The sequence below is a fragment of the Leiobunum rupestre genome, chromosome 8 (genome assembly GCF_980474605.1).
Source record: "Leiobunum rupestre chromosome 8, qqLeiRupe1.1.hap1, whole genome shotgun sequence".
In the NCBI taxonomy this organism is placed as follows: domain Eukaryota; kingdom Metazoa; phylum Arthropoda; class Arachnida; order Opiliones; family Sclerosomatidae; genus Leiobunum; species Leiobunum rupestre.
In genome coordinates, this window is record NC_143391.1 from 31,871,137 (window position 1) to 31,887,643 (window position 16,507).

Sequence of the window (16,507 nt, forward strand, 5' to 3'; positions counted from 1 at the left end):
ATGGCGCCATAGCTAAAATTGCTCAACTTTCTTGGTTTGATCAGAGCACCTAATAATACTAAAATCAATCAATAATCAGTTGTATGTTGGAATCTAAAATAATTTAGAGTCAATTTCAATAGTTTTGACACGTGCTTTTATTTTATCGCAATTGGCGAGGATAGTACTTAGCGCGAGACTAATTTTAAGAACACGCTGACTTATTCAGTGCAATTTTCTTGAAACCGATAGATGGCGGTAATGTTATTGAAACTGGAAAATTGTTTTTTTATTTCCTAATTTTCTTTGATTTTCCGAGTCAAAAAGAAATTCATAAAAATAATTAAAGCTTATTCTTTTTAAAACTTTTTCATTTGCTTAATTCCAACAACGGATTCCAGAATTACTAAACCAGATTTACTCAAAAATTAAAAATAAAAGCATTGTCCGTTTCTTTAAGTCTTTTTAAGGCACTCACCTGACTTTGGCAGTTGAATCAGCAAGCTGACCTACTTTGAAAGCAAAAAGCAAAAAGGCAAACCAAATCGAAATTTCTGTTGAAAAAGTAAAAATTTAAAGTTCAAACGTTCTCGTAATATTTCAACTAAAAGAAGAACTAAATAAATATCTGAATTCCATTAATAAACTTTGAAAGACAATTTCTATTTTAATTAATACGTTTTCTCAATATTTGTTCGTTGAATTATTTTGTATAGCTGGTAAACAAATGTCTAGGGGAATAGCCCGCGCGTATGGCCTTGTTCTTAAAAGTATTTCCTTTTGCACGCGCGATATAAATGTAGAACATTTTATTATCTTTGTTTAACAAAATTATCACAAGCTACGTACTGATCTCGCCCGGGGACAATATCTCAGCTAGCGCCCCCAAATGAACTCAGAACACAATGGGGGAGGGTGGAGGGGACGTAACGTTATGTTCCCCGTCAAACCGCTGCAAGTCACTGCCTTATTTTATAGATTTAAAAGAAATATTTTGGATTTCGTGATTTGATATGGTAATAACAAGATAACTTCGGCGCCGCCTATTTGCCAGGGGGCAATTTGCCCCTCAATTTATTTTTATATTTTACCATATATCATACCAGTAACATCACAATTCAGAGAAAGTGAATGACCTCTTAGATAGATTAAAACCAAAATGATTTTACCAAAGCAGTTTAAAGGTACAAAATAATTTGGGACCTACCCAGGACAAAATATTAATGATATTTTTTAGAATAATTTAAAAAAAAATCAGGTATATTTTAGTTTATTTCCTAAATAATGATTCTAGCTAATTTTCACCATTTCAGGTTTTAAGTAGTACTGCGACACGTACCACCATAAAAAATTTCATAACTTTACCACCTTTACCACCCGAGTTACACGCGATTTACCATTTTTTAATCCTAAAGTTGCTGAGATGCCGTGCAATTTAGATTTAGTATTTTATAAACACACTTAGATGAAAATGCGCGCGTCCTTGGCAACAAGTGGGTATTTTGCTTATAAAATTTTATCCAGTAGGTTTGTTTTTAAAATAAAAATTAGGTAGTCGAGAGTATAGTTCAATGCGCTTGTGTATCAATTTTCAGAGCTCTATACCAATTCCGAACAATTTATAACCATGCGCTCTCACTATATTGGCTAGTCTACTTTTTCGCATATTTTATCACTCGGAGGTAATACTATCCTTGAAGCAAAAGTAAAATCTGGAGATGGGCCAGCCACTTAGGCAAAAATTGTACACCAGATTTCCGATTGCCAAGATTTCGGTCTATTACAATGGATATCTTTATATTTTTAGTGATTTTACGATTTCGAAGTAATTTTGCTTTTTTAAGATTTCCACGAAAGATTTCCTTTTTATTTTTGTCCTATAGTCAGTTGCAGGCTAAGAAAGACAAAGTATATAGTACAGTCGGCGCAAGGATACCTCAGACCATTTCCGGCCAGTCGACCGCGCGTAATTTAAATTTGACCACTTTACGGTCAATTTCAAATTTCGTGAGTTTCATCGTTTTTTCGCGCCATCTAGGAACCGAAATAGGAATCTATTTTTTAATTTCAAGTTGTCATGAGTTTCATTACTGAATGCAGCTAAAGAAGGTTCGATAATTGAAGCTCCAAATATTTTAAATAGCCCAAGAGGTTTCTATAAAAAGCATGATAAAGGTTTATTGTTAACAGGTAAAGATAAAAATATAATTTTAAACGTCTATAGCTCATTAAGACAACGTTACCCCCAAGAAAGCGTGGTAACTATTTTAAAAGAAACTGCCGATTTAACTGGTAAGACGTAGAAATAAATTTACAAAATTAAATAATTATACATACTATTCTAAATTTAAGAATGATAGGAATGCCTTATCTTTTAAATTTGCTCGCCACCACAATTATGAAATTAAAAAATAAATATTCCAATTTCAGTCTCTAGATGGCGCTAAAAGACGACAAAAAGAGCAAAATTTCTTAGCCTGCAACTCACTATAGTGATGATGTTCCCGTTTTTAACTGATGACCAATGACTTCCCCGATTTCAAAGAATTTATATTCATTCCCAGTTGATTTCCATGAAAGATTTCCTGTTTTCATTTTCAATTTCCAGGATTTTTTACTGTTTACTTTATTTCTAATAATTTCTTTTGATTACAAATGATTTTATAATTCCTAAAATGATCTGATATTTAAGCAGTGCCGGATTAAAGACTAGGCCTACTAGGCACTGGCCTATGGGCACCGAAGGCCCCCACCATTAATGAAATCAATGGATTTTTCACTGATTCGGCGTTTTAACATAACCCCCACGAACTTGTGCCTAAGGCCCACCTTCAGTAAATCCGGTACTGTTTTTAAGATACACTATAAAGATTTCCAGTTTTTATGGATTTTTCCACATTACTTTTGATTTCGAAGATCATTTTCGATTAAATTTTGATTTTCGAAGATTATGTTTGATTAAATTTTGATTTTAGAACGCTATTTTCGATTAAATTTTGATTGTCGAAGATTATTTTCAATTATCTTTGGATTTTCGAAATTAACTTTCGGTTACCCTTTGATTTGCAAAGATTACTTTCGATTAAATTTTGATTTTCGAAGATTATTTTCGATTAAATTTCGATTATCGAAGATTATTTTCAATTACGTTTGGATTTTCGAAGATAACTTTCGGTTACCTTTCGATTATCGAAGATTATTTTCGATTACATTTTGATTTTCGAAGATTATTTTCTATTACTTTTAATTTCACAGATTTCTTAAGATTTAAAACTCTCTTGGAAGTTCTATTATTCTTTAATCATTTTTTAAACGTACACCAGATTTCTCGAGTGACGGGCCTCTCGAATTAACTGAATCGAATCAGTTGAGTTGCTTAGGCATTGCTGTGAAAATTGTCTAATCACCAAATTTGATTTCGTCTACCCCAGTTTAATTCCAGTCACCGTGAAGTATCCCTTTTGAGCCATTTTTGATTATCAGCATCTTTTTGATATTTTTGCCATTTTTATTAAAAAATATTTATTTTCAGTTTTCTAAAATAAAATTTTAAACTTGAAATGATTGAAATAATATACTATCCGAACACACACCTGAAATTTACCTAAACTAGCCAAATGAGTACTAAATGAGTAATGTTAAATTTCTTAAATATAATGAAATTAAATATTATATGAAAAATATAATGTCGATTACTAAATTTAATCTGGATTAATAAACCATAAATTTTGTTTCAATAATTTATTTAACAACCTTACCTCTCCCGGTTGGGGGTTTACGACGCTATGGTGAGAGGAAATAGGAAAACTACAATTAAATCTAAAACAATTGTTCTTATATCTAATATACGTATTGTTTATAAACTTGACCGACTTCTAGATAAAATATATGTATCTCCTGGTATATTCGTATATAAATTTCACCTTAATTCAACAGGGCTTCGATGATTTTCAGTTTAAATCAGTATTGACATAGCATGCTGCTGAAAATAAACATTTTACTTTAACATTCGATTTGTTTTCCTTTGAAATATATTATTCGGTATTTTTATTTTAACAATTTAAATATTTTATGACGTGTAAACATACTTAGGGCGTCGTCTTGAACTTATGAAATATTTGATTACGAAGTTTAAACGATAAAATAAAACGGTGTAAAATGATCAGCTGATAATACGTTGTCGTTCAAATATCTAAATAACTTTGTTTAATATCGCTGATAAAATAAATATTCAAAGCTAAAACCATTATGAGATGTAACTGAATCAAACTAACGTTAATGGAAATGTTTAGTACAAATATTAATTTTAGTTAATTGATACTTACCCATAAATGAAAGTATTTTAATCAAAATACTTTTTAGAAAACGTTTATTGCCAGTGTAAAGATGAAGAAATAAAAATTAAGGTAACAAACTATAGCTTGCAAAACATGTTTCAATATAGAAATTTAATAACATCTTTTAACTAAACTTTGTTAAATAATTCAATTTGAGTAAGATTCGCAATGTGGTTGTCAATTATTATTTACATTTTTTTTATTATTTACACAATTTTTGAAGTAATAGTTCTAAAGTTCAAAAGAAAATTGCGCTGGGATCATATTAATTGTAAGGTTTACTCAATTCCGGTAATAAGGACCATTACGTTGAAAATACGAAAAATTCAGATTTTCCTGATCGTTCTAACTGGTAAATTCAGTTAAGCATGATTAATCGGAAAACTTACAGATAATTGTACGGTAAAATGTATAGACAATATTTTTTTATTAATTAATCGTATTTGTTGTTTCGATTGCTCTGCACCCCGACTAAAACATAATAAAACACAAATGTAAAACTCGTATTTATCTATCCATGGATGATAGTAAACTATTTTAACTTTTTCCGTAACTTATATTAATAATTAAAAAACCACTGCTTAGCCAAGGGGATGATCACTATCCGTACTCGGTGTAAAACCCTGTAGCTTTGACTGTACGAAAGGGATTACGTAATCGATTACAGATTTAGGACTACCAATGGCTGTACTCGCTGTAATCGATGTACAGAATTTAAAGAAGTGGTTTGCCCCTAGAGTTTAGCGAATAATAATATCACTTGTTGTTTCCATCAGGTTCTGCGTGGAAGCGATATTTCAACAATAACTAAGGTAACCGTGGAGATACCTCGGTAATCAGTGAATTTAAGATTGGGATTTTACAGTCGGATTGGGAATTAATAGATATTTAAAAAACGAAACTGAAATATATTTTCCCCTTGTAATATGGATACAGTTGGTCATAGAATTGCTTTTTTCTAAGCTGGGCCTTGAAAATTGGCAGGCATCTGACCCGAGCCCAATACAACCAGTAGGCGTTGCAACGTTTACCAACATACAGCGTGACATTTAAATCAGGTGGACCTCAACGCCCCCCAAAATCTATTCAAACCTTGGTTGAGTGACTGGCCATCTTAAGCTAAATCTAAAAGTGGCCCCGTGGGATCTTGCTCAACAGCTCACCTTGCCAGTCTGTCCCCGCCAACATATGCACCTTTGTTTTAGTAGTTAACCTATCGTGCCTAGTAAAATTAATTCTGATAGATACTAGCCACCATCCATATTAATCCAAACGGAAAGCCTTGGACTAATTAAACCTTAACTGTTCAACTTTGTGAAAATTATCGGGAACTCTTTCCATCTCGAGGAAAAATACGGAATCTGGGAGAAGGAAAAACCAATAACGCCTGAAACAACTATAATTAGAAAAAATTATTATTGTAGTGCTTTAGAATAGTGAAATGGATTATATTTGTGACGTCTAAGACTACATTACACTTTATCTTTATACAGGGTGTTTCAAATTGCTCGATCAGACCGTTTTTCTCAAAAACTTTTCAGTGTGTGTAAATACGTTAAAGATCTCTTTAATTCTTAAATTTCAGGAAAATCGAGTAACTTTTATTGGTTTGGAAAAATTTATTTTTTCATCGATAGGTGGCAAATTTTCAAAGACAAAGTTAAAGGGAATCTCTTAAAACCTACAAATAAATTTTATCTAGTTGAAAAAGACCTATTTTTCACCAAAATTCTTGCTCATGAAAAATAACCAGTTGATACGACCCAAATGTTTACTTTTTGTCTACTTTTTAAGGAAGCTAAGTGAATAAAGATTTTGCCGATAAATGAAAAAAGGGTAGTTTTTTGGTTTAGAAATAAGACATACTTGAAATTTAGATGATTGGTTAAAAGTTCAACTAAGAAAAACCAATTGCAGGTTAAACTTTTCATTACATTTAAATATAACCCGATTTAAATAAATATTCGTAATATTTAATTGACACGGATAAAATTAAACGAAAAATATTAAGATCATTTTTATTCGAAGAAATAATTTTCGAATAAATTGGTTTGTCTTATTTACGGATAAAAGTTTACCGATACTGGTGATTATGGATGTATATCTAATAAATGATTAACAAATTGAACGAGGAGGGTCTAATTTGTTTATATTTGCATCTATTCTATTATTTCTGTAAATTGTCATCTATTCTACTATTTGTTTAAATTTGCATCTATTTTATTATTTGTTTAAATTGGCACATATGTTATTATTTATTTAAATTGGCACCTATTCTATCATTTGTTTATATTTTCAACTTTTCTATTATATTGGTTATTTGCATCTTTTAAATTATTGGTTTAAATTTTCATCTTTTCTATTATTTGTTTTTATTTATATCTATTTATTACAACAATACATTCACGAAGACTAAGGAAAACTAAAAGAAAGGAAAGACTTAGGAAAACAATATGATTGAAATTAAAATTTTGCAAATTGAAAAGTGTGGGTTTCAAGATGGAGGAAAAAAATTGTCCGACTTCGATACTTCTGAACCGGGTCAACCTGAAACGTCTCAGGGATCGTGGGATGGCCAACAAACTTCTACTAATTCCCATTTTCAAATTCGGGGATAATTATATATTTATATTTTCTAAGGAGATGTGGAATTAAGGAGTTTTAAACTTATTAGCTTAGCTTTCTGAAATTTCATATCACTGTTGGAAGATAGATTTATAACTAGGAAATCGGGCGGCTTTCAAAGCTTTGGCAAGTTTCCCGGATTAAGCTAATTAGTTTCGTTTTGAAATTGCGCGCCAGGGAATTTACCTTATTTTCGTCGTTAGTCATTAAAACCGCTTTTCTGGGAAAAGCGAGCTGGCGTATAAGGCCCGACCATGGCCGTTTCTCGTTTTAAGGTGGTCGGTTATAAAGCCGCTAGCTGGCGAATCTCACCGAAGCCGACCAACTTCATTAATCTCGGGTAATTAACTTTAAGCGTTGAGAGGCTGGATCCTCGATAGGTCAGCGCGGTCCAAATTAATGGCCGTTTTGTTCTAGAGTAAGACTCCGAGAATTCCGTAAGAGCCGAAAGCTATCAACGACGCCAAATAAAAGATTGAAATGACCCAAAGTGTTTCGTACACGGAGATTGACCGGCGACTTAAGAAAACTTTGGCTTAGTGCTTGTGGTTCTAAACATCCAGAAATTGATTTATTTTCAGAAGTACAATTTAGTAAGATTGAATTAGCTTAACAAAGTTTAAATACAATCGCCAAACCCTCGGGAAAAGTTCAAAGAAAATTTACCCTTCGTGTGTAAAACCAATCTGTCGCGTAACTTACCTGGAACGTGACCAGCGTTAAACAAGTTCATAACTAAACGAGAACAAAAAATTTAAAGACACAATGCTATATAATTATTTCATTTCAAAATTTATTTTTAATCATTTTTCTTTTCGAAGATTTACAAAGCGCAGAATGCGCGCGAGTTATAATGTATTATCTAACAATTACAAAATACGATTAACAAACATTTTTCTTGTTTTTTTTAAATTCATTTAACTATCGATTTATTTTTGGTATTCTTCAAATTGTACGTAGTTATACATTTAAATGCAATATTCTTATGGACGTTTACTTCAAAAACTAGAAAAAGTGTCGGATTCCTTAACGCTTGGCCGTACGTACGCTACTACAAACTACGAGCGTTTCGTTTCCCGAGTCGGGCACTCAGCGCACCATCTCTTAAGGCGGACTCATGATATGACCTTTAGTGTAATTTGTTGGACGCGCGGCTATCGCAAAAACCCAAAATATAGATTATATTATATATTATTACCGTCTGTATAAAAACTTTTAAAAAGAAATGAAAACGAGACGAGATAAAGAGAAACTAAAAAAGTGTTATTAAAGCTTTGATTTATTTTCCCTTCGCAACGCGGTCGCGGGGTGCTTACAAACCTACGCTGGGATGCTTCCAAACCTATACTAAGCCCCCTTTAACAACTACTATTAGGTGGATGCGTGACACGCGGACGGATCAACATAATACCTATCATTCACTTTGAACTCTGCTGCCGAAAAACTTGCGTTTCTTGTTATTGTATTTTTTTTGGCGAAGACAGTTTAAAAATAATTGACTAAATGATATCTTTGGGTGCGCAATACAAGAAACAAAACGGACTAGAAAACACCTGAAAATTGAAGCCGAGGTGGTTCGTACTATCGGATTGGTTTGGAATCGTACTAGCGAAGCACCCCGCGTTTGTTTGCACGAGACTAGTATCCACACCGCCTATAACGGACCCCCGCGTATTTCTCACCGAGTAGCTTAGCCTTTTAAAACCATGACGTTTTGGTGTTTCACGATATTTGTTTTAAATAAAGTTCAGATCACAACGAGCTTTTCTTTTTTTATATATATAAATAGGAATAATTAATAACTATAATTGATGATGTTCTTAATATTTTCTCTTATAATATTTTTTTTTGGTCGCGAACTTTTTGACTTCAGCTTGGCTTTGTTTTTAAACTTACTTCGCGAACGTATAGATGTCGCTTTATGTACAACGGTTCGATAGTTTTATTTTAGTATCACAACGTTTTATATAATAATAGGCAATAAGGCTTTTAGTTTTCCGCTTCCGAGTAAACATCGCTACAGGGGCTCCCGCGCACTTCAAAATTATGGCGGTTGTTCGGTTTCATGTGATTCCAAAACACTGTAATTCCGATTAATTCAAATTGATCAGTTCATTTGTTTATTTTTTAGCGTTTACGGGCCGACATCACCGTTTTTGTTCTCTTTATTCCTTTTTTTAGTTTTCGGTGGTAACGGAGGTTCTTTGGGTTCTTTGCCGATGCCTTTCGGAGGAAGTGGCGGTTTCATCATCCGGGGATCAGGAACTTTCCCCAATTTCACGTCGTCGTACATGTCGGCGTACAACATTTCGTCACTGACGTCTGGTCGGAAAGGCTACAACGATAGAATTCATATCACTTTCAAATCGCAAAAGCGACATCCAGGGCCTAGCGCAAATATACTTAAAAACGTATCTAATATTACGCTACTGAAACCTTGGTTTAAAAGTATAAGTAGAACGGCAAACAAGCGTATGATCATCCTAGGGGTTAGACACTCTTAAACTACTCATTGTTTCATGAGCTCATAAAGTCAGTTTCTTTAAATTGAGAAACTCTTCTGAACCTCATTTATTTGTAGTTTAATTAAATTTGGAAGAATGATTCCTGTAATACTGCAGAATTCTAGCTCTTAACCGGGAGTAAAAGATTTATTAACTCAAATTTTGTAGACTATCCCATTATTTATTGGATTTCGCCAACTCTTAAAAAATCTCTTAAAGTCAATTAGAGCTCAGATATATGAAATAAGTGAAATTCGGCTATATAGCTTAAGGAGTGATTTTTACTAGACCAAAAACGCCAAGACGGTTAGCTTCGACGCAAAAAATCCCCGTTAGGCCTAATGCAATATTTTTGCATCCGCCCTTACCGTGCCCGCGTTTCTGTCCTAGTAGAACCAGCCTTTAGGCCTTATCCAATTTCTACGCGTCGACGCTGTCATGGGGTTTTGATCTAATGAAAGTCAGCCTTAACTCTAAAGAAATCCAATAAGCGGGCAAAGAGTTTGCTACCGTGTATGCAAAAACCCCAGTGACTAACCCCATTGAATGCGATTTATATCAGCTAATTACGAGTTAAATATGGGAAAAGAACAGTTGATTAGAGCCAAAGAAAAACAGATAAAGCCGAGAAAGCATGCGGGAGGTCCCAAAAAGGCATTTTAAACTTACACTCTCTGTGTCGACGGTCTTGAGCAAATTTGAGAGTAGCGTATTCGGTAGGGATGTCTACCCTAGATGTTATTTTGGAACCGTTACTGGGTAGAGCGAGGTCCGCGTATACCACTCCTTCTTTGTTAGTAAAGTGAATCACCTGGTATTTCAAACCGGAAATCAAAAATACACCATGCCAATGTTAGTTACGAACAGACAAATCAACAAATTCTGGTAATCTGCACGTATATTTGGGATTGGAAAACATATTTTGATAGCGTTGAAACACAAACGTTCATATTTTTATAATCGTTGCCAAGGAGTTAATATGGTTCGCGCTTAAGCTTAGGAAAAGTTCAGTAGCGTTTCCAGCGGCTACATGATCAGGTTATTCATGCCATATTTCACAGATATCTGAATAATAATCAATCTGTATCTGGTTCATTATCCTAAGTAAATAATCTGAACTGTATCCGATTCATTATCCTAAGAAACCGATCCGAACCGTATCTGATTCATTATCCCAAGTAACCGATCTGATTCATTATCCTAAGTAACCGATCTGAACTGTATCCGATTCATTATTTCAAGTAACCGATCTGAACCGTATCTGATTCATTATCCTAAGTAACCGATCTGAGCTGTATCTGATTCATTATCCTAAGTAACCGATCTGAGCTGTATCTGATTCCTTATCCTAGATATTTTCAGATATAGCAACAGTTATCTGAAAATTAGTTGGCTGCGCTAAATTTAAGCAACAAAGGCATCGTAATAAACTCTCCTTGTCACCGAGTCTTATATAAAATAGCTGCCAAAATCGTATAAAGTTAAAATAACCGGGATGGGATGGTGGTGCCTGGCCGCGAGCGTATAGACATTAAGAGCAGACTCCGATTATCCGTCTTACCCCTTTTTGATCCCTTTTTCCAAAGTGGAAAGGCATATTCTCGTACATGGCTCGGTTTTCGGCTTCCGTCACGGGAGGGCCGTTTCCTTTCTTGTCTTCCAGAGACACGTTCTGGTAGAGCGGCTCGCCGGAAGACACTTTCACGGGACTACTCGAGTCTAAGAAGACAGAAAACAAAGAAAACACGGATTAAAACAGCCCACTCAGATATCCTTCGCTGTCGCGCGAGACTGAAAGTGGAAAAACTTTTAACGATAGTTGAAAGCTTATTTTATAGAAAACATAGAAGTCCATCAATTTTTAACGATACTATATAGAAAAGACGGAATGAATTTCTCATAAATACAAACGAAATCCGGGAAATAATAACGGTTATTGGCGAATAAATAAGTAAGTGCGTGGAAAAAAATAAAATTGCCCCAAAAGTTTATATAGGAAAATAATTGAAATTTTAAAATTATATTAAGTCCCCGAACTTTTGAGATGAAAACACTTGTTGTACGATAAAGCGAAGGATAGATTAGGTAAAAAGAGGTCAACCCAAAACGCTAATTAGATTTGAATATTTCATAATCTAACGAGGCTTTCCCTCAGGGACGACGTACCTGAAACGGACCTCCGGCGTCGGCGATGCTCAACGTCCTTCTTGAATGTGATCACTAACAGAGGCGGCATGCGAATTAAAATCGGGTACAAAAAATCAACGAAAAGCGAAACGAAACACTAGGCCAAGAAAATTAAATGCTTCGGCCGCCACCTTTACACGTATATATATATCGTTAGCAAATTAAATTTAATATTCATTCCCTTTCTGGTAGTGCGATAATTTCGAGCTATTGCTACGATAGCAACAGCCAGCTCATTTGGCCATGCGTATTCATTAAAACACGTTCAATAGCGCAAATTATACAAAAGTGCACTAGCTCTATGTCACATTTCATATTAATTATAATTAAGAAATATCACGATCATTGCGTGCTTAATTAGATTTGGTAGAAAGTTAAAAATTCTTCGTGTTACCATTAAACAAATGTTCGATCATCATTTCTATAGGTTCTATCGAAGTACTTTTACAAAATCAAACCTTTTGTTCAAATATTTTAAAAACTAATTAGAATTACACCTAAAGGGTGCTAATTTTGACTAACTCTAAATACGTTTTCCCAGTTTAGAGGCGAAAATAAAATGATTTTTAAGGAAGTTAACTTTTAAGTCTAGTAAAGATAAAAACCATACGGGGTAAAAATAAGAAATGGTTGTGTTCTTAAAGCTCTTAAGCGTCCATTATATTCCTTCTTTTGAGAATTTGTTTCAACCAACCTGAGTTAAAATTAATGGGAGATCGTCCATTTTGTAGGCCATCGTAAAAGGTGGATTTGGTAAAAACTCTGGGTTCATTGTTTTCGTTATGGCCGTCCGGACTTCGATGTTATAACGACAAAATACAAAAGTTAGTCAAAATAAAAAGAAGTTACAGGAAAAAGTGGGGAAACGAGAGGTTTTCAAAAGTCCACCCCAAAGAACTACGTTAGGTTCATCCACAGTAACGTTCTCTGCCGTTCTCGAGCCAAATTGTGTGAAAGGATATTTTGAAAATGTATAAAATTTTACGATAATGTGGATGACTATAGCGGTTCGGAAGATCATTTTCGTGAGAAATATTTTCTAACACGGTCACGTTTAAGTACCATATTTGGCCTATTTCGGAATTATTTGTATTCCAACTTCAAATTAAACGGAATAAATTATGTACATATCTTGAGTATCAGAGATTATATTACAATTTTAACTTAATTGTAACTAAAATGAAAATTTAAAATTTAGGAGAATCTAAAAACGTTTACACTCCGCATCTAATTTATCCACATTATTCAAAAAATTTCAACGAATTTGAAATTTCCAGTTTAGATTTCATTGATTCATTTGAAATTTCCAGTTTAGATTTCATCGATTAATTTGAAATTTCCAGTTTAGATTTCATTGATTAATTCGAAACTTTCAATTTAGATTTCATTGATTAATTCGAAACTTTCAATTTAGATTTCATTGATTCCTTTGAAATTTTGAATTTAGATTTCATTGATTCATTTGAAATTTCCAGTTTAGATTTCATTGATTCATTTGAAATTTCTAGTTTAGATTTCATTGATTCATTTGAAATTTCCAGTTTAGATTTCATTGATTAATTCGAAATTTTCAATTTAGATTTCATTGATTCCTTTGAAATTTTGAATTTATATTTCATTGATTCCTTTGAAATTTTGAATTTATATTTCATTGATTCCTTTGAAATTTTGAATTTATATTTCATTGATTAATTGGAAATTTTGAATTTAGATTTCATTGATTAATTGGAAATTTTGAATTTAGATTTCATTGATTAATTGGAAATGTTTAATTTAGATTTCATTGAATACTTGGAAATTTGGAATTTAGATTTCATTGATTAATTGGAAATTTGGAATTTAGATTTCATTGATTAATTGGAAATTTGGAATTTAGATTTCATTGATTAATTGGAATTTAGATTTCATTGATTAATTGAAAATTTTGAATTTAGATTTCATTGATTAATTGGAAATTTTGAATTTAGATTTCATTGATTAATTGGAAATTTCGAATTTAGATTTCATTGATTAATTGGAAATTTTAAATTTAGATTTCATTGATTAATTGGAAATTTTGAATTTAGATTTCATTGATTAATTGGAAATTTTGAATTTAGATTTCATTGATTAATTGGAAATTTTGAATTTAGATTTCATTGATTCATTTGAAAAGGAGTTTGTAAAAGGCGCCACAAATTGGATAAAGACTCCGCGAGAATATCACTTAACAGATTAACCTTAGAAGGTACGTCGATCGAGGTACGTGCTGGAGATGCTTGAAGAAGCCCGATTACCGAAGATTTTAAATTTAAATAGACAATAAAAACTGAGAGAATAAAGCTAGTAAATTGACAGGAAACACCAAAGAGCCATGCATGATACACCCATGATAAAGCCAATGGCAAATTGAATGGCGCAACATCAGACAACAACGTCACTTACGTTTCTCTCTGTCCGAGGGAGCATTTGTGCCCGGCTGAAATCAATCACAGTAACGTATTTATTCCCCAAACTAGAATAGAGATTCCCCCATTTGACTGGAAATTTGTAATCTACACGCTTAGCTATCTGACCAAAATAATTAAAAACTTTGTTCGAAATAATAATACGTCGTTCCTGCTTAATTATCAGCTCGGAAATAACGAGAGTTTGGAAGGCTGAATTATTTTATATGTCCGGGACAGCTGCTGTTAATTCTTTGTTATCGATACTCGGGAAAAGATTAGCTATTGTTCCGGCGAGGCCGCGACTGACCGGAAAACGTGTTTCGGCGAAGCAACAAAAACCTAATCCTTATTGACATTTAAAAAGCGACCCTGGATTTCAAGAACCTCCCGCTAATGACGTCTCGGATGTCCGAAACACTCGCGACCCCCGCTGACATAAGTCATCCGATGCCCCTAATCCCAGATTTTAATTTCAATTGGATTTTACGCTTGAATAAATATTGTCTTCTATTAATATAAATATCGCGCGAATTGTCACGGAAGCAGTTAAGGGCCGTTGATAAACGGATCTGATTGAGGGGTCGGAACCAATATTTTTTCAATTATAATTAAGTACGACAGATTACTGACGTAAAATTTCAGGTGATAAAATATATTTTTAGTGAAAATTGTACTGGCTAAAAATTCCTCAAAATTAGTAAGTCGAACTTATTCGAGATTTTTAGATACTCACGAAGTAATTAAAAATATTTTTTATATTAAACGAATGAACCTCCACGAATTTAAAATCAATTAAGAGAGTTATATTATTTAGAATTGAACCCTAATTGAAAAACCGTGCCCAATGACGTTTCTCTACGTTATATTTTAGACGAGAGTCAAATAGTATGGTTACTTACTACTTAGTCTCCGTTTCTTCATGATCAGAATAATGACAATGATGATGATGATGAAAAGCAGCACAATACCAGCCACCACACACGCTATAATTATGATATTTTCGCTGTTCGTGCCAGTTAGAGGCCCTAAATGGAGAAACGAAAATTGACACATAAATTAAATCATTCAAATATGGTTTAATTAATTCCACCTAAAATAGAAAAACTCAAAATTAGCCACAGTAGTCAAAGGAATTTCGTTTGTACAACGATTAATCACTTTAGATCATCGAGTTCTTATCAATAAACAGATTCACAAATTGCCTATATGGAAACAAACATTTAGAGAAAAGCCATTAAAGGTTATATTTGAATACATTTATTTATAACAGATTCCGTCAATTTAAACTATTTAGTGGGACAAAATACAACTTCTAACACAGTTTTACGCTTTGTTTTAGGTCAAAGCTATAAACAAAAGTTCATTTCTTGAACTATCTGGCATAACTAGAAACACGAAGAAATAATTTCTAGTATTTTAGTTCATTTAAAATTTGTAAGTTTCAGACTATTGGCGCCATCTGGTAAGACTTCGGGAATTTAGAAATCTCCCTCTAATGGCGTTACTCCTCCTTGTGCAAAGGTGTATGGGTCTATTTAAAATTTGCTTTCCATCCAACTCTCCATTATTTTATCGTATTTAATTTGATCACTTCCATTCCCTTACCTCGGGGCATGAAGTTTAAAACGAAATATCCGTCAAATCGATTGAAACAATAGTACGTCGAAATATAACTTATTTCAAAAAGTAAACAGAGAATGGACGCGAGCAGCCTGTAGCAATTCGAGCTTTACAAAACAGGGTTTTTAATGGCGATACTTTCCGGTTTGGCGAGGCAAATATCGATCGAGCCGTTCCATCCTTTTTGCAATCTTCCAGCGAAGCGTCGACTGTTCGCGGGTAAACAACGTATACGGGTGATTCGAAAATATCAATTCGGGAAATAATCCAATATGAAACAATAATAAGGGTCCACGGCAGCTTAGCGATTCTACGCAGCCCAATCGCCAAATTCAAAGGGAATTGGATAGTACACTTTAATAGATTTTCTTTAAGAGAGAAAACATTAAATTTTTGTTGACAATAGAGCGTTCAATTATTCCAGTAGAAATTGACTCTCATATTGTTCGAAAATTGAATCGAAATGAAACTCATTGTTTAGATAGAAAGTCTCGTTAAATTCAATATTACGAGGCATATTGGTGCGGAATAATGGTTAAACCATAGGGGTACTTTAACAGATTCGTTTATTATGGTGGATTTATGGTTTTCGTAGACCAAGCCATATTCCCTCAAAATATCTATATTATAATCGAGGATACGTTTCGAGCAAATATTAATATAGCTTTCTAACAAATTGTGGATTATCGTTCACCGAGTTAAAACGGGCACCTTTATCCCTTAAAAGATAAGATATCTTCATTCAATTTGGTGGGTCGATATATATAAGCTTCCGTACTTTGCAATGATTATGATAAAAGGAATTATATATTTATATTTAAGGATA

General features: G+C 33.3%; 1 protein-coding gene across 4 annotated transcripts in view; it reads right to left on the reverse strand.

Annotated features, from left to right (window-relative positions):
- Window positions 1-7,717: 7,717 nt before the first annotated feature.
- The window catches only part of LOC149933179 (synaptogenesis protein syg-2-like), a 128,087-nt gene continuing 119,297 nt past the window's right edge, over window positions 7,718-16,507 (reverse strand). The window contains exons 11-14 of one of the 4 annotated variants that reach the window (XM_090155343.1): window positions 14,961-15,086; window positions 11,007-11,164; window positions 10,115-10,256; window positions 9,109-9,276 (exon numbers count right to left, since the gene is read on the reverse strand). In XM_090155343.1, coding sequence (XP_090011469.1) covers window positions 9,254-9,276; window positions 10,115-10,256; window positions 11,007-11,164; window positions 14,961-15,086 — 449 coding nt within the window. In that variant the 3' untranslated portion in view covers window positions 9,109-9,253. Of the gene's footprint in view, window positions 9,277-10,114; window positions 10,257-11,006; window positions 11,165-11,611; window positions 11,666-12,267; window positions 12,428-14,960; window positions 15,087-16,507 lie in introns of those variants that run through there. The other 3 variants (XR_016472779.1, XM_090155341.1, XM_090155344.1) reach the window with 3 other exon arrangements.